Source organism: Amphiura filiformis, chromosome 1 (assembly GCF_039555335.1).
Source record: "Amphiura filiformis chromosome 1, Afil_fr2py, whole genome shotgun sequence".
Lineage (NCBI taxonomy): Eukaryota > Metazoa > Echinodermata > Ophiuroidea > Amphilepidida > Amphiuridae > Amphiura > Amphiura filiformis.
This window is the reverse complement of record NC_092628.1, coordinates 68,471,562-68,496,962: the sequence shown is the minus strand read 5'-3', so window position 1 is coordinate 68,496,962 and position 25,401 is coordinate 68,471,562. Positions and strand designations below refer to the sequence as shown.

Here is a 25,401-nt window from a genome sequence, read left to right as displayed (position 1 = left end):
GGCCACATAACTCAATTATGTAGTTCATTATTCCAGATGTGCATGTTTACAATACAAATATATGCTAAAGAATGATACAGAAAAATCCACACAACTGTACCAATATCTACTATGTAGAGTTTATAACAAAGCACACAATATACCCGAAGCAGTTATACATGAGCGATAGTTTTAACAAGCATCTTATGTATAAGTCCTTGCTAACATACACATGATCAAGCATCGTTTCAATTTGATATGATACAGGCACATAACCACACAAACCCTGATGTGGTGTTGTATCCATCTTGCCACAATAAATATCACCAAAAAATAAGTGGTGTTACCTGGTATGGCTTAACCATTCATGTTATAACCTGATACACCAAGTCTTTATATTTTTGTACTGCATCATGCTATTGTACTGGATGAGGTACATCAATTAAATTAGTACACTACAAAATCACTTGGTTTAAATAACACTAAGGTTTTGGTTCTTCATCTTTCAACATTAATTTTGAATTTTCTAGAATTACCTCATTCAAATAAATGTAAATCACATTTCAGTACAATAAAAGGATGCAAATAGTATTGAACACCTATGCAACAGATTATTGTTTTCAATTTGTCATGTGAGTGCAAGCAGGTCATATCTGCATTTTTGTCATTTTGCAGCATTCCTCGTGTTTTTGCCAGAAATGTCACTTACAACCGTTTTGTACTCGCACAACAATTGAACCTACAAGGTCTATATGCTTTCTATGACAAATGCTAACATTCATCTTCCTTCATGTAAGCACATAAATTAGCCTATTGTCAAGACTTGATTGAGGGATTAGACAGCTTTATTCTGTAAGCTGTTAAATCCTGTCTTGATACTAGGCTAACTCTGAGTGTGCTTACTTGAAGGTAATACCAAGCTGATCTCCATTTTCATGTCATGCCCTATTTTACATAGCTTAATTTTGGCACTTTGCCAAAACATTGACTGGATGGATACATTATGTACAAAACAGGAATAAGCCATGTACGATGGTAAAGCATACAGGTATAAAAATTCAATAGTTTCCTAGCCACTGCCCACCAGAAAATGATGTCCTATACCTCATTGTCATGAAAAGGGGCAAATCAGATGTACGTGTCTCTGCAACTCTGCTTACAAGCCTATAGGTTGATACCTTACAGGAAAAAGTTCCTTTCTTTTTGGAAAAAAATACACCAGAAGAAATAGTAGGCTTAAATGTGGTAAAACACTGGCATTCTTTAGGGACCCTCTCTCTGTATAAGGCTTAATAGAGAGAGGGACCTTAAAGCAAATATATCCATTACAATGTCCAATGCCACTAATGTCCATACAGGTAGGCAACAGGTGCTCAACTCCAATGCTATACTGTGTCTGTTTACCAAAGGGCACTCCTAAGTATCTTGGTTATGTGTACATCCCCAACAGCTTTTATTCCATAAATGGAACAGACAAATTAAACAAAAGAAAAAAAAAAGAAAAAAAAACCTATGACAATAAAACAACAAGGGTGCACTTTATGTTTGACAGCAGTTTCTCTTCTTGGGTTCTGAGTCCGTTGTTGGTGGAATTGTGATTGGTTTAACATCAGAGCTGGGTGAGTCTTCTCCATTGCCGCCATCGCGAATATTCTTTTGTGATACTATCTTATAGATTTCTGTGGACAGACAAACAAACAAACAAAAAAGTGTTACAGATTAATTTCCTATTTTGGTCAACAGCTTAGAGGAGATGCTAAAATTTGTGTTACATGTACACTTGGACCAAACTAACTTTTTTCAAATAAAAAAGAATCACAGTGTGGTACAGCTGCTTTAAAAAATGAACTTACAAGTTGCAGGTTGCGAGTCCTGCACTCTATATTTATTTGAAATCATTTTGAATCAACCACTGTAAAATGTCAATATCGTACTTCAGAAATTACTAAAATTTTACAATTTTACAATAAATCCTTAAAAAAGATCAACTTTGACTGATGTTTTAACTACTTCTTTACAAACGTAATCGGACTTTTTGACCCCCTCCCTCCCTAACGAAAGGACTTTCATTTATAGGGCTTCATCGAACTTTTGGGTTGTTCCCTTAACAATTGTATAAAGAAATGCATCCCTGGCTGTTCCTGCTGCATCCCTTAAACCTGTGATGCCACCTCTTGTGAGGTTCACCTACCTACTGCATAATTTGAATTGCTTCAAGTTTGGCAGTGATATCAATTGATATCAAAGCGCTCTAGTACACGTAAGTGTATGGTCAATGTGATTAACTTTACGTATGCCATTCACTACTGCGGCCAGCGTAATACCAAATTATAGCATGATCACATTTCCTCCATGTTTCTTACCTGTTAATATTTGCACAAAGGCCTGTTCCACATTTGTTGAATCCAAGGCTGATGTCTCAATAAATGATAGTGAATTCCTTTCTGTAAATTCATATAACAAGAAAATGCAATCATCATTAAAAAAATATTCTTTGTCAACACAGCAGGACCTGCATATCACTGTGTACATACATGTATGACATGTATGTATGTAAGGGAAAGAACTGTAAATTGGATAATTCAAAGTGAACTTCACCTTTTTTTTCAATTGTTTTAATAACTATTGAGTCTACAAATGTAAACAACATTTGATGTAACCCTATACAATACCCCAAACAAATGTTACAGGTGATGCAACTCATATGTCCAGATCATTTTGAAATAACTTATGCCATTCCACTTTGTATGTGCATTAGGGTGAACAGCTGCCAGTTTGAAAGTCAATAAGGGGTACTTTTTAGGGAAAGGTATTAACATTAAGGCGAAGGCCGAAGAGGATGCGAGAGGAGAAAACCACAAGTTCATTTCTAAGTTCAATATTTCTTAATGTGTATGTTCCACAGTACATAATATAATTTGAAACAGCAAATGAACAGATGAATCCTAGCATGAGGTCTGGTGGTTTGTAAACACAGCAGAATAAAGAAGTCCCCCTCTCAACATTTCGTCATAACATTGTAAGGTTTCGTTTTGTACCAATAAAACTAATTTTGAAATAATTATATGACCGTTTACTAAGTGTTGTGTGAAAATGAAAGATGTCCACGACTTCAGGGCTGAATGAGCCCAAATTGAAGACAAAAACTTCCCTTTTCAAAAGTCACAAAGTAGGTGTATGCTAGTCACAAAGTAGGCCTACCTACATGTATGCTTGTCACAAAAGTTGATTCATGGCCTGTTACTGATGGAAAAACCCACATGGTTGAGTGCAGTTTAAACATGTATTTACTCTTAATGTGTAATTGTGTATCAATTCTTGATCATTCAACCATACAAATCCCCTTCTTGGTGCAGAGTTCAGCACAGTGAGTTGTAAATTGGCTAGTCCCATTCCTTGTCCCAATACACATTGCAGTTAACATACATTGGCCTACATGTACTTTGTGACTTTTGGAAAGGGCAGTTTTTGTCTTTAATTTGGGCTCATTCTGCCATGAAGTCATGGACATCTTTCATTTTCACAAAACACTTAGTAAACAGTCATATAATTATTTTGAAGTTAGCTTTAATGGTACAGTTTTATTTTACGATGTTATGACAAAATTTTGTTATTTCTTGTGATGTGTTTGTAAGGCTGGACAAAAATATTTGTGTGTATCCGACTATCCGGTCAGGTGACCAATACCTTCTTGTAACACTCTACATTCCCAAAATATTTTTGTGTGCTGGAACTGGGAAGGAAAAATAAGGATTCCGCTTCCCAGCCAACTAACTAAAATAGATCCGACATAAAATATTTTAGCTCCTGTCACATATAAAATAAAAACTTACTGTTGAAGGAGTATTCTAGTTCCATTATGGCAAATCTCATTATAAATACACTGAATATTTAAATATATTTAACCCTAACGCTAAATGTGGTTTTTGGCTATCAGTAAAGAAAGAAGTAACAAAAAAGGAGAGAAGATGAATAAACAAGTTACTTGGCACCCCAGGATTCGAACCTTAGACCCCTCGGGTGACAAGCACATGATCAGCATTTACCAACTTGTAGCCACTGGGATTTCACTGGCATGGCCAGCATTTATGTGGGTATACTGTAAAGATTCGTCCAATGGCGCACTTGGGCTCCTTTGCCTTGGGGTAAATTTCTTGTGAAAATTAGAGAGCTCCCTCCTCTGAAATCCTAACAAAAATTAAGGTTCTGTGCCCTAATTTGCTGGTGGGAATTTAACGAGAGGGCACTTTTAGGTTGTGCCTAAAATTCCATTTATGTCAAGGCAGCCCATAGCGCCATACGGTATACATGTATGACTATGGCTGGTTGCATCATGGGTGCACAACCTTGGATATAATGCTAACCAATCACGAGTGCGTTGGCATGGTTGGATTCACTTCCACGTTACTCACTCACAGTCGCACACGCTGGCATACATCGTGCAGTGTATGCAAAAAAACTACAGTATTGAAAGGTGCATTCATTCAATTGGAATTCCCACTATAGCAAGCAATGAAAACGCATGCCATTAATTTCTTAATATGTTACTTATACCCGGTAATTACAAAATCTGGCCTTGTTACACTCTTTTTGAAACTTGTTTGTTTTGAGATGAAAAACTGAACTTATAAATCACTTTATTAGTTTTTGCCATTTTCAAGAACTCATAAAAACTGTTTTTGGTATGCGGTTTTGCAGATTTTTTCAACCTCTTGGAAAACCCTGCAAACCCTGATTAGTCTCAACTGTGGTATACCACATTTGAGACTAGTTAATTAGACAGTTTTTTGATGATATCTTCTGAAACACACCAAGTTGGAACTTCTAATATCAATATGGTACTGAGAAAAAAAAAGTCTGTCACTTGAAATCAATATATTACATGATTATCATTAATAAAAACACTGCTGACTACCAATATCACGCTGTATAAATGTCAGTAATTCAATAAGGAATTAGTCACATTTACAAATGTACAAAAACATTTGCCTGTTCTTTTTGCATGAGTGCTTGAAAGGGATGACATTTTATGTTATAATACATGTAAGTTTAAATTGATTTTCCAAATTTATCAGATCACCTTCCTTTAAGTCTCATTCATACATTTATACAACAACACAGAGGGACATACAATGTATTATCTTCATTACATAGCTGAAAGGCTGATAAGGTTTGGGACAAATAAAAATGAAGCAATATAAGGTGGAATTCCGCAGAAACAAGGAACTCTCACATCCCTGTGCGTACAAGGAAGTTAAGGAACTCTCACATCCCTGGTAGCCCATATACACCATTAGGTGAATCTTTACGGTACGTGTATACATGCGTTAAGAGGCTACTCACCTGCAAATGCTTTAGCTTCATCTGTAGGTACTGCCCTCAAATGTCGAAGGTCACTCTTGTTACCAACTAACATGATAACAATGTTATTATCTGCATGATCTCGTAGCTCTTTTAACCACCGTTCAACATTTTCATATGTCAAGTGTTTGGCTATGTCATATACAAGTAATGCTCCTACTGCTCCTCTATAGTACCTGCAAAGTTGGCGAGGCAAGAATCAGTGTGTTAACACAGGGTATTTATTTTACTACATTTGTAAGTGTGAATTATTCATTTTCACTTTGGATTCTTGACCAAGATTGCAATCACATAATTATCATATAAGTTGCGTGTTTGGCCAAACTGTGGATACATTGTACATAATACATGTATACATTTTATATGCACATACTGCACCAGAGCTACAAAATTAATCAGTGGGGAAACAGCTTGATGTCAGCAAAGTAATGCATAAATCAAGCTGTCTGCCTATTCCATGATTTTTTTCCATCATTATTGAAAAGTTTATTTTCATGTTACTGAGTGTTAGTTTTTGACATTTACATTTTTAAATCTCATTACGAGTTTCGACAACAGGAGCCTTTCAGAGGCACAACTATTTTACCCATACGAAAAATCATTCCGTACGGACCATACCGTGCATGCACAGATCACTGACAGTGCCGCAATCAACCAATCAGCAGTTGGAAAATCGTTAACCCAATGACGTCATCGCTGCATTTTCATTGATAAAATTCAAAATCATTCAAAAACACAAGTTTTTAATTGCAAATATTTAATTTTTGTGTGTATGAATGTCAATGTCTATCTCAAATTAACATCATGTATTATCGTAGCGTTGAATGCGCTGAAGCTTGTGAGGCGGGTCCGTTGCAAATTTGGCGGTTCTCTTGTTTTTGTGACATTAAAATCCATCTTTCGCATGGCCGCTGTGTGTGTGTGTGTGGGAACGGGGGTCAGCTATGCACGCATGGATTCTGTTAATAACGACCTGCATGCATAAACACTAGTACTGCTGACTGAGTGTACCAATCGTAGCAGGGTGTAAAATATACAACCAATTCAATGTTTAATCTCAAATACGTTATGGGGTAAATATAAGCATTTGAATAATTTAACAATAATTTGAACCTGAAAAATAAATGAACATGAAAGTTCATGAGTGATTTTTCACCATATTTGACTGTTGGATAAATATGGGTGCTGCAGCTTTGGAGGTAAGGCAATATGGCGCATTACTTTGAAGTTGGTAATGGGTAAATTACACTGTGAGAGGCTAATGTACAGGGGGGTTTGTTTCAACCAAAACTTTATTTTTTGGTGTATATGTAGTCACATATTTTGAGGGGGGGTCTCAAAAATTTAGGGTTAATACACCCCCCTAATATAAGCCTTGAATATTAGCATAATTTGACTTTTTAATTATTGATCAGGCAGGGAATACACATTCATGAAAAAGTCTAGAAATTGTTTTAAGAAAGCTGGAAAGAACTGTAAAATTGGACAAAAACACCTAAAAATAAATAAAATTCCATGAACTTTGACATCACAAAAGTCTGGTTCCAGTGTTTTGATTGGAAATTCACATGCCTGATTTTTTTAAAAACAAAATTTTAATGCCCAATTCAATGGGATCTTTCATGAATTAAAATGCACCCATTAAAATCCATGCAATGATCAAAATCATCATACATGTAATTCCAAGTATTTAAAGCTTGAAGGAAAAGGTCTAACATCATTGGCCTGGTCAACTGGTAGGTTTATGCATGAACTAAATACCAAAATATTGTACTAAATATTATAGGATTTAGGCGGGTAACCTTGTCCTTAGTAATAGTATCACAATGTTCTTTTAGATGGTCAAGACCTTGAGGAGTTGGACACTTTCATTATCATGGATTATGATAATCCATAAAATACTGAGATTGTGTAACACTTTATGAATAAATCCAGATGTGCTGTTAACTCTATTTATGGTAATTTTATTTTTACATGTAGGTATTTCACAAAATTTAGTTGTGCAGACCTGCATTAAAAAGGGGCTACAGACTTTGTTACTTGAAAAATTCCACACAGGGTGTTAGAATATGGATTGGTAGCCGTCATTATCAAGTCTTTTTACCCTTGCATGGAACTAGTACATATGACCCCATTTAAAGCTTTAAATACAAGCATCTACTCAGTATTTCAATTATTTTTAATTATTTCCCAAAACAATGTACTGTATTTTGTGCAGGTATTTATTGCTAGTGATAATGGAATGCCAAGATGGATGTCCATGCAAGTGACACCTCATTGCTCAAGTATGTAAACACTTCTAACAAGTGATATCAATATAATAGAGGTCATCAGGTTAAATATCAATGCACACAAACAATGCTAGTGAAGCCAGGATATAAATCGGTTTTGGTCATAAAATATGTGAGACTCCATTTTGTTCAACCAACATATTTTAAAATCATGACCACGCATTAGGCCAAATAAAAAAATAAATATGTTTCACGTCCCCTCACGCTTCCTTTTTTGAGGTTTCTTCAATTATTTTTTATTTTTTGAAATTCAGTTATAACTTTTCAAAAAATATGTCTAGGAAGTAGAGATGCTTTCTATAGCCTTGCTAATATACAAGAAACACTTTTTGAGATATTGAGAGGGGGCCTACCTCTCAGCACAACAAATAAAAAGAGGCCTCCTCCTTTTTCCAGGCATTATTGTGTACGCTAAAACAGCTCTTATTATGGGTATTTACACCGATTTTGCTATAAAAAATAAAAAGCCTCCTCCTCCTCCTTTTTTTCAAAAATCCGGACGCGAAACATGCTTTTTATTTTACTCAGTTTCAAGGTGAGATGGAATGAGATATTTTCTTGAACATCACTAGCTCGAACGATCCGAGTTTAGTAGTGGGCACAAGTTGAACTTGGATTTCATTTCTACAATCAAGACATACACTATAATGTACCCCCATTCTATATGTATTGGCCAAATATACTAGAAAGTATTCAAATAATATTTACATCACTACACCCCTCGATAAATTTGTGGCTATTTTTGCATTTTTCTCAAAAACTAATAACACAGTGGTAACAAAAGTTACATATATTATAGGGGCAGGGAATCCAATTAGTACACTGAAATTTCAGTGACCCAAGACAAGCCGTTCGTTATTTATGATAAAAAATAAGGTAGGCCTACCGCTAGGATGTACCTCATTTCCTATCATATATACCGAACCACTCGTCTTGAGTCACTGAAATTTCAGTGTAGTAATTGGATTCCTTGCCCCAATAATATACATAACTTTTGTTATCAGTGTGTTATTATTTTTTGAGATAAATGCAAAAATAATTACAAATTTACCACAGGGGTGTAGTACCCCCTTAACTGACAATAATATTGTGTGCACTTTTCAAATTTAGTGTGCACTTTTTAAAAATTGTTTTAAAAGGGTTCCAGCCTTTGTATTGTTGACTTGTTTTGGATCTCCAATAGTTTGCTTTTTTGGCCAAAAATATTATGTTTGATTCAGGTATAAGGGGATGGATTGGGTGCCAAAAACACAATTTTTAGAATTTCTCTTATAATATTACTTATATGCTAATTAGCTAATTAATATTCAAATTTTAAGCAGTATAAGTAGATTTTCCGATATGTTTTCCAAAAAATGTAGGAGCCAATACCTGGAAATACCTGAGTGCACACCCTTTATCACTGATCATTTTCTCCAAAATTCAGGTGGGACAAATGCGAGGACAAATGGAATTTTCATGTATTCTGTCGGTCCAACATCCGGGCTCTAGTCTCGGGCCCAAACTGCATGTGGCTCACGGTTTGTTATGAACAACAGAAACCGGCTGTGAAGGAGGCTACATAGCGATGTTGTTGGAGTGACATTCAATTTCGGAAAAAAAGACACTCGACCATGGAATTTAATTTTAAGTTTGTCAGTATATAAGCGGTAAATCAAGTAAGTTTCTTCCACTCTGAAGACTTAGAAAGCGGTTGTTTGATTCCACTGACTATTTGCGATCGAAATTTACATAACACCAATGACAGAAATCATCAACAAAAATCGAATCAGGGACTTGTTTTCACTCGACCGTGAGTCGCATCATCAACCGGAAGTGACGTGGCACGGACCGACAGAATAGTATCACACCCCTCTATTGTTGGGATATTTGTATATTTCCCAAAGTATGACCAATGCATAGATCTTTTCAAAGGCTTTCATATGACACCTCAACCAGCTTTCTGTGATGTTTTATTGCAGAGCTACAATTTTTTTTTAATTGTCATAATTTGCACTATGCAAATTAGGTAATTAATAATGCATAAAATATGAAATTGGCATATTTTATGAGTACTTTGTGATATATTTATTTCCCGTTTTTATCATACAGAAATCGACAGCCTTGTCATAAAGCATGCAAAACTCTGACTCTATAAAGATGTGTGCTTTATTTTGAGGGTACATGTATGATACTTACGCACTAGTGATGGCCCTATACCGTTCTTGGCCTGCTGTGTCCCAAATCTGGGCTTTTATTGTTTTACCATCAACTTGTATGCTCCGTGTTGCAAATTCCACACCAATGGTACTTTTACTTTCTAAATTGAATTCATTTCTTGTAAATCTGGACAATAAATTAGACTTTCCTACTCCTGAGTCTCCGATGAGAACAACTGCAAAGCAAAAACACAAAAGAAAAAAAAAGGAAGCGATTCACGTTAAATACTTGTAATACATCATTGTCGAGCTATATAAAGAATTGAATGGATTCACTACAAAAGACAATCACACATACATGTACCATGTACATGTATACACAGTTACACACAACAGCCCTCTCCATAAATCTACAGGAATTCTTTGTTAAAAACCTGTCAAATCATTGCAATCCCATTTGGGGTTACCATTACGATCTTAAAACTGGGGTTGTGAGATTACCCAGGAGTAGGGGGGGGGGGCATTCAACACATTTTGCAAGCCTTAGTGTCAAGAATTGGCTTGTTCAAAAGAAGGTCGGGACTCCCGTTCTAGACATGAACAACTTCACTTGACATATTATGTGACCCAAGTCACCCAACACAAGTGAATTTTAGCTGAATGCAGCAAATGCCATTTTGATTTATGAACACAAATTGTGGAACAAGGTCAAACCATCAATGTGGGTCAACTTTATAATAATGCACTTGCAGCAGAGAAAAATTAATTTTCTATTAGTATGTAAACATAGTTGTTTTTATTTCTTCCACTGACTTATTACCAAATTGAAAACTTCAAATGGTGATATAACTTCATGTGATGACAGCATGATTCTCAATTATTCATAACTTTTGAAAGGAATGATCATGATGTAACACTGATTTCAGTATCAAAATGTTCATTGATTCAACACTGTGATATATCAAAAGTTTTGCCCTTTCCCTCATTCAGCTTCATTTACCCATGTTGGGTCACATACGTACATGTAATTGTCCTGTTGTACAATATATACGTGCTATGATGTAACATACAGTATTGGACATGATTCCTTCTAAACAAACATTCAAATGCATCAGCAACATCTTAAATCAATATGCAGTCATCATTATGCCACATGTAAGTTTGATTGACACAGTGACACTGAGATCAATTCAGATGTGTCTGGCAAGATTTACAATGCAGTTTAGTCATGAAGCACATTCATAGTGTGAATAATCCAATTGAGGCGTCAGGATTGAAGGGACAATAGACATTCTGGCCATTTCCCAGCAGAAAGTTTGAAATGTTTATGGGGAAAAGAAATCAAGGGGTGACTTAAAGTCATAATGTACGATCTTTTTTCAGAATTTACCTTTATTTTTTACAAAACCGATTTTTTGGCATATTTGTAATACTTACACATGTTCTAACTTAAATATATGAGCAAACTGTCAAATTAAGTCCCTATTTGTAGTAAAAGCGGGACGATTTTCTGTTAAATCCGACATAAAGTCATAATTTTAGATTATGACTTTATGTCGGCCACCGATCATAAACCGTAGTCTCGTACAAAACTAGCTTGGTTACGCTCCCTCCACATGTGGAGGAAGCGTGCTGTTAACTGTGGAGGGAGGATGCTGTTAACTGTAAAACTATCATGTACGCAGATGACACAAGTTTAATGTGTAAAGGAAAGAATGTTTTGGAATTGCAAGCTAAATTAGAGTCAAGTCTTTGCAGTGTAGCAAATTGGTTTCATGCAAGCAAACTTACTTTAAATGTTGATAAGACCAAGTTTATGGTCTTTGGTACCAACCAAATGCTTGAAAAGTTTAATGATATAAATCTAACATATGAGGATACTTTTATTATTGATCGTGTTCACGAGTTTAAATATCTTGGAGTAAAACTTGATTCTAAACTTTCTTGGTCAGCTCATGTAGATTATTTATGTAAAAATGTTTCTAAAAAAATTGATGTCATTAGGTGTGTTAAATACTTCCTGCCTCGTCAAACCATTGTTATGTTATCAAATGCACTTGTTATGCCTCAATTTGATTATGGTAGTTCTGTATGGAGTAATTTTTCTTGTGAATCTCAAGCAAGGCTGCAAGTGTTACAAAATCAGCTAGCCAGGACAATTTTATCTGCTGATATTAGAACACCAATAAGTAACTTAATGAGTGCACTACAGTGGATAAAACTAAATGATAGATGGAATAATCAACTTCTTATTTTAGTTTTTAAGTGTTTAAGAAACCTGGGTCCATCTTATCTATCATCTAAATTTGAATTTGTTCATGATAGTCATATGCATACAATTACCAGGAATCATTCATCAAATACTCTTGTTGTACCAAAATGTAATTCAAATTAAGCCAAGCGTACATTCCATGCCAGAGCTGTTAATACTTGGAATGAAATTGCACCTCAAATCCATAAAGAATTAAATAATATGTCTTTGTATCAATTTAAAGCGCGAACAAATACTTCTGCTAAATAATTTGGGATTTCTATTCCCTTATAAATTGTACTTTTTATAAGGACATTTTAGCTTAAGCTTGTATTTTGTATAATCTTTGCCATATGAGTTCAATACTATTTATTATGTTATTATGTTATTGATTTACCATGTGTAAGATGTAAATTTACTATGTATCAATATGTATCAATATGTATTACAGTATTTTATAATTGTATGAGGGCCTGCTTGGAAAGCAGTGCTTGACACTGAAGTGGAATTACCCTCAATAAAGAAAGATTATTATTATTATTATTATAACCAAACTGTCCTAATCCAAATAGTGCGAGATGTTTGAGTGATAGAGGTGAAGTTTATGATGTTGTTTCTTAGCAAATTCTCAATGTTTTTTGCGTCCAAATGTATTGGGAACTTTCATAATGATTGCATATTATCATTTTAGAAGAAAAAAAGAAAAATCTAAAAATTTAAAAAGATCGTACATTAAGGCTTTAATGCTACACCGAACAGGTGTAGCATTATTGCTTACTTCTGAAAAAAGGAGGTTTGGTTGTGATGTCTACAGTAAGTCAGGGATTTTGAATAATGGGATGGGAATCACTGGAATTGTGACGATTCAAGTGTGTGCATCCTAGGACTAGACAAGGCGCCATATTGCAAGAGGTCAGAGTTCATAGGGGAAACGTTTAATGTTTAGTAGATTAGGTCACCCAGGGACTCTCACTATCAGTCACTAATGTACGAGTTGTATACCGGTAGCCTACATTGTATGTAGGTAGAAACATTGTACGGTACTTTTTAAAAATATAGTGCTCAGAGAAAATAAGAAAGATTTTAAGGGGGTACTACACCCCCTGGCCAATTTTGTGCCTATTTTTGCATTTTTCTCAAAAATTATAGCGCATTGGTGACAAGTAAGATATGTATATTATGGGGGCAAGGACTACAACTACTGTACTGAAAATTCAGCAACTCAAAGCAAGTAGTTATTGATTTATTGATCAAATATTGGTTTTCCCTCATTTTTGACTGTAACTCCACAACTATTGTCTGTGCTGAAATAAAAATTTCCAGTGCAGTAGTTGTAGTCCTTGCCCCTATAATATACATATCTTACATGTACTTGTCCCCAATGCGCTATAATTTTTGAGAAAAATGCAAAAAATAGGCACAAAATTGGGCAGGGGTGTAGTAACCCCTTAATATTATGTTGTTGATATTGTTTACATGTGTGGATCAAATTCTGAGGCCATTTTTGATGTTATTTTCTTGCGCGGAATGTGCGCAACAATACTGAATCCTCAGGTCGATTTAAGAACTGATAAGGAATAGGATTTCCCCAATGGCATGATACAAGAACGAATGACAACGCTTTATATTTAAAAAGAAAAACATATATTCTTCAATCTTCAGTGTTCTTTTCTCAAGTTTGCTACAGGCTCATATAGCCAAACAAGAAAATACTACAATACTATAATTAGAGACAAGGATAAAAAGAATTTATCGTGTCTAATGTCACTGTCAATTACGATCTTCGATTGGTTAACACAGGTTAATCAGCGCGTAAAAGGAAGACCGATCTATCTGGTGCTGATCGGAGAAAAGGAATAGCAGCAAATGGTGAAAAATTCCGTACTTTTACAAGGCAAAAAGCAGCTTTTCTAGGCATTGTGGACATGGTGCCTTCCGTTAAGAAAGTTTCCTACTATAAAGACCTAACTTTTGAGATGGTTTGCATGTTGAAAGGTGCAAAATTAACAATAAGGCGCCCGGTTATAAATCACGACACTTGTAAACAAAACGTGCTCGAATTTGATTGACAGATGACGTCAGACGCGATAAATTCTTTTTATCTGTGTCTTTAAAATTTTATAGAATCTACAATGCTTTGCGATTGACCCCAGAACACGACCTTTCACCAGCAAACTTTGATGGCATGTCAATCGATGTTGTTCATTTCCCGGTAAACAATGTGCAGTGAAAACTGACAGTTTCGCTGCTATTCGACGGCAAACAAGGTTTACTGGTATGCAGGGGACTCAAAAGAAGTTAAACTGAAGTAAAAGTAATTAAAACATAAGTTTTATTAGCAGTTAGTATTTCTCTGGTTTCCAACCTTGAATAACTTGTAATTCAGGGCATAGGCCCTATAATATATTACAACTGCTTTCACAATTTTTTAAAACAAAAAAAAAAATCTTTCTTTTTTTTGGATTCGGGTGAGGCTATTGAAACTTGATGTTGTGTTTAGCGTCCCATTTTGTCAGCTCATAATGAGGCAACTATTTCATTATTCATTATTTTCAAGGCTTCATTATCAGCGGCCTTTTACCAATGCTTATGCGCTTTGTACATTTTAATTGGGTATCGCCAGTCGCAATATAATGTCACAAACACACATGTACATTTATAAAAGTATAATTATCTTGCTTTTTGTTTTTCAAGTTTTAAAACAAACTAAATATATTCCGAAGAATACCATATCAGTCTTCTTCACTCCAATTTGTACTAACCTCTCCGTATACATTTGAGGATAGGGGCAATGGGGGGGTGACTCATTAAATACAAAAATAACACTCATGCAGAACATTAAATGAAATAAATTTTTGGCACCAATTTGTCAAAACTAGGTCTTTCCTAGTTAAATTATTTACAACTCTTAATACACAATTGTATCAACAATCTGGTAAAAACATTTTGGCTAGGGGGTCAGTCCATGTCGAAACAGATTGAGTGTACACCCACCCTCTTGGATTTTGCTCTCCTTTGGCTCAGGGGTACCTTTCATGGATCCCTAGGTGAGGTCACAAGAAAAAATTCAAATTCAATTTCGTTTCGAATGGCGGGCCATCTAAGTTTGGCGACCTTGACCAAAATTGGGAATTTAAGGTGTCCAAATGACAAAGCGCTCTCTTTGAGAGGCATTTTCTTCTTAATTAAATCAGTTGTGACCCTCTTTTTGAATGTGGTCACTCACTGGCTGTGTCTGAAATGCCTAATGCCAAAAAGATTGATTTGAATTTCGATTTGGGATTTCAGAGGGGTCAAAATCAGCACTTCATACCGTTCAATCAAATTATCTTTGATTTTGAAGGGCCTTATGATAATGCCACAGTGCACTTATAGGTCCTAATTATGTTCAGAATGGATTAACCATGTGCCAATGTCTATGAGCAATTCAAAAAAAGAGAAATTTCTAGACCCCCTACAGAATTTTAGGCCCACCTAAAGTGGTTCAGCCACAAATGGCGCTTAAAATCGGCAAATTTTGACACCTAATAACTTTAGGTGTACACCAGATATGAATTTCTAGTCTTTTGCATCTGAAAGAATGTAGTCGTATGTTACTAGGAACATAAGATTTGTTTTGTATTTTTTGTGTTTTGATACTTTCAAATAGGTCGTTGACCTATGAACATTTTTAAATCATAGCGCCCTCCTGAAAGGTCTGACACATAACAAACTATACATTTTGGAATCCTCATGACCATACGAGTAATTTGATATATTACTTGACATAATTGGGAGCATTCTGAAAATTTGACCCCCATAACCTGTACTTTGCATGTGCATCGTTGCCAGGAAGTGCATTTTTGACCCCTTAAAAATCCATACAGAGGATTAGAAAGTAGTTTTTTCTTATTACTTGACTCAAGAGCAACTTGAAATATCAGGATAAATAATACAAATGGCTATAAAGTGATCAAAAATATAAAAAAATATCATACTAAAATTGGCATTTTGTACCGTATCCTGTATGCATGGTATGTTAGGCAAAAATGACTATTTTTGAAAGCGTCAACTTAATACTAAAACACAAAAAATACAAAACAAATCTTATGTTCCTAGTAACATTAAACTACATTCTTTCAGATGCAAAAGACTAGAAATTCATATCTGGTGTACACCTAAAGTTATTAGGGGTCAAAATTTGCCGACTTTAAGTGCCATTTGTGGCTGAACCACTTTAGGGGTGGCCTAAAATTCTGTAGGGTCTAGAAATTTCTCTTTTTTTGAATTGCTCATAGACATTGGCATATGGTTAATCTATTCTGAACATAATTAGGACCTATAAGTGCACTGTGACATTATCATGGGTCCTTCAAAATCAAGATAATTTGATTGAACAGTACGAAGTGCTGATTTTGACCCCCTCTGAAATCCCAACAACGAAATCTATCTTTTTTGGCATTAGGTATTTCAGACACAGCCAGTGAGTGACCACATTCAAAAAAGAGGATCACAACTGATTCAATTAAGAAGAAAGTGCCCTCAAAGAGAGCACTTTGTCATTTGGACCCCTTAAATTCACAATTTTGGTCGAGGTCGCCAAACTTTGATTGCCGGCCATTCGCAAACGAATGGAATTTAATTTTTTTTCTTGTGACCTCACCTAGGGATCCATGAAAGGTACCCCTGAGCCAAAGGAGAGCAAAATCCAAGAGGGTGGGTGTACACTCAATCTGTTTCGACATGGACTGACCCTAGGTTGATTTCCCTTCTACTGTAGTCTACCCTGGTATCCCAAAGGTATAATTGAAATAATTGGATAGAGCAAGGGTCAAAAACCTGTATATTTTTAATGCTAAAATATTTAGATGGATTCATCTAATAGTTCTCAAGGCTTTCTATAGTTTTTGACGGGTTCAAATACAAAAAAGGGGTTTAAAAAATTTGCAGAACAAATTTTCTTTCTGGTTTAGTACTAGTAGTAATTTGCAAAATACCGGGTAATGAATTATTTTCAGATTTTACATCTCAAACACGGCACAAAATTCATAACGCGGGCGGTGGATGCTAAACTCAGAATCAAGTTTCAAGTGCCTAACCTGTTACCTGGGCTGGAATTTTGACCCGGGTAGGCCAGGACGGGCGGGAACTAGTGAATACCCAGGAATTGGTGAGAGCCTTTAGCAACAACACAATTTGTTCAAGTGCGTTTGCCTACGGCTTCGCGCATGTATTGTTATGGTGAATCATGCATATTTCAATTGTGCGACTGTCACTGTGGGACCTTGTTCTACTTTATGAAGTTTCTGTGATCATGAAACAACTCAAAATATAACCTTCATGCTCTGCCACACCTGCCTGAAACTGCTAGTAGTAAAGTACTAAGGAAAACTAATGTTTAGAAATCCACCTAAGCATATTTACAGTTTCTGTGGTGAGCAGCTACAATCTGTCGATTCACACCGTTACCTGGGGGTATGTTTCAACAACACCTTAACCTGGAATGATCATGTCAGGGAAGTATGTAAGAAGGCACAAAGAGTGCTAGGCTTGGTTCGCCGCAACTTGTGGGGATGTAACGTCCATGTCAAATCTACGGCATATTCCACCCTCATCAGACTATTGCTGGAGTACGCTGCTAGTTTGTGGGATACTCAAATCCAATCAAACAACAACCAGCTTAATAGAGTACAACGGCAAGCAGCACGTTTCTGTAAAAATAACTACAGCAGAGAGGAGGGTACTGTTACAAAAATCTTGGCTGAACTAGAGTGGCAACCATTAGAGACCAGACGAAAGATCAAGAAAGTATCCATGCTTTACAAGATCCGGCATGGGCTAGTCGACATTTCACTTGGAAGTCACCTTGTTCACCAAACCAGAGAAACCAGGGGCACAACAAAAGTTTTAGCCAGATCCGATACAAAACCAGGCGCTATGGGGATACATTTTTTCCATCTACCATCCCTATGGAACAACTTGTCTGCAGCAACTGTAAATGCCGCTACCATTGATTGAAGCCTTCAAGAATCAAGTCAACAAAGAATTATGCAACTAAAAAATTTTCAATTTAACCCGCACGTCCATCCAAGTCATGCTCTTTAGTCAAGGTTGGCGATGTTGCCTCTACAAGAGGAGATTCTGCTGACGACGACAGATACAGATAATCACAATTTTAAATTAAAGTGAGCGGCGATAGTTATCATTTGAGAGTGAGTTGACAAGTTAATTCTGCAGTGATCATGGTCATGAATGCATTGTATCTTAAATCAGAATCAAGTTATTAGATATTGAGAATTCATAGACCTGTGTGACTTCGCAGAAGGCGGACGTGTCTTGCGATCGCTCCCATTTTCATCACAACAAAGCATTTCGCAAGTCACTAAATCTTCACGCGAGTCACCAGGTCATTTCAGTTGGTGTGATATGCACATTGTGCACCTTTATTTACCGACTTAACTAAAAGAAGAAGATATACTGTATCTCTCATGTCTGTACAGAAGTCAGGTATCAATCCAATTTTCCCCCCAAGACCCAAGTCAAATAGGAAGTGTATACACGTACGGACGGTACGTAAACATGGTAAACAACCTGCAAATGAATGTCAGCAGACAAGCTAATTTTGTCATTTTCGTTCACTAATTAACTTTTAAATTAATATCAATTTACAGTAGGTATTTGTTTCTACCTGTAACTATCAGCGTGTTACACCTACCTTTGAATAGATAATCGTATTCGTCGTCTTTGGTTCCCATTTTGTGAACTGGGCTTGGTTAGATACGTTTACGTTATAGAGCTATCGAGAAGTTCAACTTCCGGATTACTCCCTTCTAACAAAATAAATACCTTTAAAAATGCCTACTATACACGATAATAAAATAAAGGGTCTTATGATCCCTTGACATTTATCTGGGATAACAAAAATGTTCCCTTTGATGTTTTAATCGGCTGGATGATTACGATTCCCAACTGATTATAGTTCTTCTCCGATTGTAAATATATCCACCATTTGCAATGGCGGCCGGCTATCTCGAACGCCCCTACAGTGCGTCTGTTGTTTACTATTCCATACGCACTGCAGCTTAAACTCAATATATAGCATAAAAATATTGAGGGTTTTGTTACTTAGGCTAGTACGGCTGTTCTTGTAGATCGGTGACGTAATGTCTGCATATAAAGGGTCCCGGATGTTACACGGTGGAAGAAGTGTGTACAACATTGATTGATGACACATTGATACGACAAAAACTTTTGTTTACAAGTGGGCTTGGCTACAAGAAGAATTAATGAGATAAAAATAAAACTGTTGATTTATTAAAATTGTCGTTGCAAGAACCTGGTGAAAATATTCTCTCATGTAGCCTACTTTGAATTTTTTTAAAGCCATAAATAGCTATAAATGTAGCCTACGAGCTATAATCATGATAGGCCTAATAGGCCTAATTTATATGAAATTGGTTAGTTTTTTTCAAACCTGATTTTTTGGCACAGTAATTTGTAATGTTTATACATGTCCCAATTCCTAAATGGAATCAGCCAATTGTGTTTGTATAAAGCCAACAGAGCAAAGTTTGACATAAAGTCATAATTAGGCAAAATAAAAAAATAAACATGTTTCACGTCCCCTCCCGCTTCCTTTTTTGAGGTTTCCTCAAATATATTTTTATTTTTTGAAATTCAGTTATAACTTTTCAAAAAATATGTCTAGAAGTTGGGATGCTTTCTATAGCCTTGTTAAGATACAAGAAACATTTTAAGAAGGTTTTGTGATCATTGGAGGGGGTTTAACTCTCAGAACAACAAATAAAAAAGGGCCTCCTTCTTTTTCCAGGCATTATTATATACGCTAAAACAGCTCTAAGTATGGGTATTTACACAAATTTTGCGATAAAAAATAGAAAATAAAAAGCCCCCTCCTCCTCCTTTTTTTCGAAAACCCGGACGTGAAACATGTTTTATTTTTTACTTGGCCTTATGACTTTTAGAACTGAAACGGCCAAATAAGCTACTACCTTGGACCTTACAAAATCAGTGGACACGGAGAAGCCCTTCCCGACAATTATTACTTGTATTATTTCAGCATTTTGAGTAGGCCCTATAGAAGAACAAATTTAAAATTTGAAGGAAATCGTAGGCCTACATAAGGCTTTCAATAAATAAAAAGATAAAAGCATAAAAAAGCACACATACAACTAGACTATGCCATAGTCGAATTTTATTAAAAATATGTTATTATTAGTCATGATGAACCCACTCAAATTTATACTGATGTTTATTAAAATTAAAGTAGGCCTATTCAATAGTAAAATGGTCATAAAGAGTTAAAAATATCAGATGATTAGTGACAATAAAAGTAATTGAATGCAACATTATCTTGCATAATTATAATGGCTCACTTTAATACTGAACAATTCTGATTTTGGAATTTACCAGTTTATTGATAGCGAACCCCGAAAATCCGACTATGGACTTTGAATTTTAAGCAGAACTTTACCCCCTGGACTTTGCTCTCTAAAAATACACTGTCAAGCATACTTGTTTATCAGTCCATTAACCACAAGTGCTAAGCATGGTATAGTACAAGACGCGCTAGATGTTTGATGAGAGATTAACTTTCGCGTCAACACAAAAGCGCCGCAAACACCACAGACAGTTGTGTACGGTGTAGTTAATGGTAATGGCGCCATATAGGGTATAATCTTCTTCCACGGTATAACCAAACAGCTTCCGTGGTAAACCTTATAGCGCCATAAGTACGTTATTAGTAGGCGTGAGTTAAAAGCTATCTGGGCTAGAACTATTGCGACTGTAGGGGTGAGCTTGCCTACAGGTAAAAAAAAAATACTCGTGGCGCGGCGGTTATATTACACGTCTAGTTTAGGGCAACGGGGTGGAAAGGAAGGTAGGCCTACTATGGGGATGTGCGACAGATTCGGGGTGCATTATGGTTTATTGCTGGCCCTCAATTTCATGAAAATTTGGTTTAAGAAAGATTGTTTTTATTTTTCTTTTTTTTAAATTAATTTGTTTCCCAAATTTTTATCGGAAAGTGTGCCATTTTTTTTATTGTTACCATGGCGTGCGATAATAAATAGGCCTATTAATATAATTTTTAAATGCTATTTTATTATTTTGTCTAAATCTAAAATAGTATAAAATCTTAGGCCTATATGATGCCTTAAATTAAAAGTTTAAAACGTTCTTCCAATATTAATAACTATTATTAAATCATTCCTAACATCTCGGACAACACGCCCCCTCCCCCAACACACACACCCCCACACCCCTACACCAACAACCACATGCCAAGGGGCGAAAGTCTACCTTGCACATCGTGCACGCGCGCGTGCACCACTATGATCCAGCATTGTCCCGCTAAAATACACTACCCTATTACGAGCAATGGAATAGCCCGTCAATCATGCACAGTGGTTGCTCCTGGAAGGAAGATTATACCCGATGTGACGCGGTTGCTCATGGAAGGCAAGAAGGATTATACCCCTTTTCAATGGCGCGGGCCCAGAAGATTTAAACCATAGCGAGATATGGGCGACCAATCACAAGGCAGATTCATTTTAAGATGCATTACATCATGGCCAATTTTAGTTAGGCCAGAAATTGGCCTAACTCTCCATAGAGTCCCGTGTTAAAAATCTTCACCGCAAGGCAAAGTCAGTAGTCCACTTGGGAAGCTAACAAACAGAGGGAGTAGGGTGATTGAAAAGATCAGATGTGAAAATCTATCAATTGTGCACACGTTAATTAAATCAGAGTTTTAAGCTTAAATACAATATACAGAGTATGCACAATGGGCAAGTGGACTACAGGGTAGTCTAACATACAACCAACGTGATGAGAATCTATATGTTTTATCTTTTATCAGGGTTGGCGATTTTTGATCAGATTTTTTTATATTTAAGGGCTGGGGTATGAACGTTTGGACAGTATTTATTGTGGGGCATTAGAGCACATCAGACATATCGAATTGCATTCTGAATACGAAGAATGTCATTCTGATATCAAATAATTTTGATTTTTGAAATTCGCAATTTAATACATTTTATGGCAAATCATTAAAATTGATATTTTTGATATTTAACAGTACTTGAAGTAAACTTTATAAATCTGATGATTTATACTTAAAGTGTATGTAGGTGTGATGAAAAGCCGACGATCAATTGAAAATTTTGACCTTTCGTATTGAAGATATGGATTTTTTTCCCAAAACACCAAAAAAATTAGGTCTTTTGGGAAAAAATCCATATCTTCAATATGAAAGGTCAACATTTTCAATTGACCGTCAACTTTAACTCCTGCTACATACACTTTAAGAATATGTCATTAGATTTATATAATTTACTTCGAGGACTATTATATATCAAAATTTGAAAAATATCAAATTTTTATAATTTGTCATAAAATTTGTATTATATTGTGATTTTCAAAAATGAAAATTATTTGATATCAGAAAGACATGCTTCGTATTCAGAATGCAATTCGATAGGTCTGAGGTGCTCTCATGTCCCACAAAAATACTGTCGAAACGCAATAAACGCTCATTTTAGAGCCCTTAAATCGATTTTAAAAAATCATTCCAAGAACTGTTAAAATAGCTAGCTACCCCATGATAAATTCAAAAGAGACCAGTGGAATGATAGACTAGTGCAATTCTATCAGGTCTTTTATTTTAATCAAGTTTTTACATGTGATATAAATTTCTAAGAAAAAAATTGGTAAAATCATGGGAAATTTTTTAGTACTAGATAAAATGACACCATACAGGCATTTTAATTGTATCCAAAAGGTGTAGAAGCATTTGGAATAAAGTAAAACAGTCAATTTATTAAAGAATGAAATTGACTTTAATTGATCAAAATGGTATTAAATTGAATAAGTTAATGTAATATTTTTTTTTAATCATTTTATTATTTAAATCGTGATTTAAATCAATTTTTACATGTTTTTGTAACAAGTTAAGTAGTAAAGTTGCCAGTGGCGTGCACAGCACATTGAAAGTGGGGGGCCAGGTTGTTCAGTTCCCCCGAATGGAGTCTGATTAGGAGTGTACGGTGCGGGCGAAATCAGTCATTTCGGGGGAAATGACTGATTTCCCCGAATGGCCAACAAAAGTGGGGACCGTGCCCCCCCTGTGCCCCCCTTTGCGCACGCCACTGAAAGGTGTGGGCACTTTCCAGATTTCGGAAACTTTTATTTTAAATTTTAAAACGATTTCATGACCTTTATATAACCCGACATTTTAATGTTATTAAAACGTTTTTACCTAAACCAAAACCCAAAACATAACTTATTTAAAACGTTTTAAAAACGTTTTTGTGTTTGCTGGGTAATTAACTGATGAGCTTACTGCTATCAGAAGATTGGGCATTAATGAACTACCTGCTATCAGCAGTAGATATGAGCATTGATGAACTACCTGCTAACAGCAGTAGATATATGGTATTGGTGAACTACCTGCTATTAGCAGCAGATATAATGGCACCGATGAGCTACCTGCTATCAACAAAAGATATTTGGGCATTGATGAACTACCTGCTATCAGCTGTATATAAGACATTGGCGAACAGTACAGCAGTAGATATATGACATTGGATCTGCTATCAGCAGCAGATATAGGGCATTGATGAACTACCTGCTATCAGCAGAAGATATAGGGCATTGATGAACTACCTGCTATCAGCAGAAGATATAGGGCATTGATGAACTACCTGCTATCAGCAGGAGATATAGGGCATTGATGAACTACCTGCTATCAGCAGACGATATAGGGCATTGATGAACTACCTGCTATCAGCAGAAGATATAGGGCATTGATGAACTACCTGCTATCAGCAGAAGATATATGGCATTGATGAACTACCTGCTATCAGCAGCAGAGATAGGGCATTGATGAACTACCTGCTAACAGCAGTAGATATATGGTATTGGTGAACTACCTGCTATCAGCAGCAGTGATAGGGTAATTGGTGAACTACCTGCTATTAGCAGCAGATATAATGGCACCGATGAGCTACCTGCTATCAACAGAAGATATTTGGGCATTGATGAACTACCTGCTATCAGCTGTATATAAGACATTGGCGAACAGTACAGCAGTAGATATATGACATTGGATCTGCTATCCGCAGCAGATATAGGGCATTGATGAACTACCTGCTATCAGCAGAAGATATAGGGCATTGATGAACTACCTGCTATCAGCAGAAGATATAGGGCATTGATGAACTACCTGCTATCAGCAGACGATATAGGGCATTGATGAACTACCTGCTATCAGCAGAAGATATAGGGCATTGATGAACTACCTGCTAGCAGCAGAAGATATATGGCATTGATGAACTACCTGCTATCAGCAGCAGAGATAGGGCATTGATGAACTACCTGCTAACAGCAGTAGATATATGGTATTGGTGAACTACCTGCTATCAGCAGCAGTGATAGGGTCATTGGTGAACTACCTGCTATTAGCAGCAGATATAATGGCACTGATGAGCTACCTGCTATCAACAGAAGATATTTGGGCATTGATGAACTACCTGCTATCAGCTGTATATAAGACATTGGCGAACAGTACAGCAGTAGATATATGACATTGGATCTGCTATCAGCAGAAGATATATGGCATTGATGAACTACCTGCTATCAGCAGAAGATATAGGGCATTGATGAACTACCTGCTATCAGCAGAAGATATAGGGCATTGATGAACTACCTGCTATCAGCAGAAGATATAGGGCATTGATGAACTACCTGCTATCAGCAGAAGATATAGGGCATTGATGAACTACCTGCTATCAGCAGAAGATATAGGGCATTGATGAACTACCTGCTATCAGCAGAAGATAGAGGGCATTGATAAGCTACCTGCTATCAGCAGCAGATATAGGGCATTGATGAACTACCTGCTATCAGCAGTAGATATAGGAATTGATGAACAACATGCTATCAGCAGTAGATATAGTATAGGGCATTGATGAACTACCTGCTATCAGCAGTAGATAGGGCATTGATAAACTACCTATTATCATCAGTAGATAGAGGGCATTGCTAAGCTACCTGCTATCAGCAGTAGATATAGGGTATTCAGTGGCGTAACCAGGGGGGTGCCCCCCCCCCCGCTCAGTTGAAGAAACATAGAGCATGTCGTTCAAATACTTCAAAATCTTGGATATGACTCTTCATTTTTTTACGTTAGCACATGAAGGATATTGATATATAAACATAAAAACGCTGTGAATGTTTTTTGGAAATTTTTGCCCCCCCCACACACACTTTTTAGATTTTCGAGAACCGCACTGGCCCAAAAAAATTGGGGTCAACAATTCACAACTTCCGTCGGCAAAAAAAGTTTTCGTCGGTACATTTACAAGTTGTGCCCCCCCCC

General features: G+C 36.2%; 1 protein-coding gene across 1 annotated transcript; it reads right to left on the bottom strand.

The window, feature by feature from the left end:
- Nucleotides 1-46: 46 nt before the first annotated feature.
- On the bottom strand, nt 47-19,046 carry LOC140151997 (ras-related protein Rab-11B). The gene is made up of 5 exons (XM_072174300.1): nt 18,715-19,046; nt 9,810-10,005; nt 5,323-5,516; nt 2,343-2,423; nt 47-1,658 (listed from the first exon to the last, which is right to left on the bottom strand). The coding sequence occupies exons 1-5, from the start codon at nt 18,752-18,754 to the stop codon at nt 1,519-1,521; spliced, it is 651 nt and encodes a 216-aa protein (XP_072030401.1). The 5' UTR covers nt 18,755-19,046; the 3' UTR covers nt 47-1,518.
- Between the last annotated feature and the right edge of the window lie 6,355 nt (nt 19,047-25,401).

Bases quoted from the DNA above. Each gene is read 5' to 3' on its own strand.
- LOC140151997 (XM_072174300.1), bottom strand. From the start codon at position 18,754: ATGGGAACCAAAGACGACGAATACGATTATCTATTCAAAG. The intron at 2,424-5,322 runs GTGAGTAGCCTC...ATGAATTTACAG, and splicing joins TGAAGCTAAAGCATTTGCAG to AAAGGAATTCACTATCATTT. The intron at 1,659-2,342 runs GTAAGAAACATG...GTCTGTCCACAG, and splicing joins CTTTGTGCAAATATTAACAG to AAATCTATAAGATAGTATCA.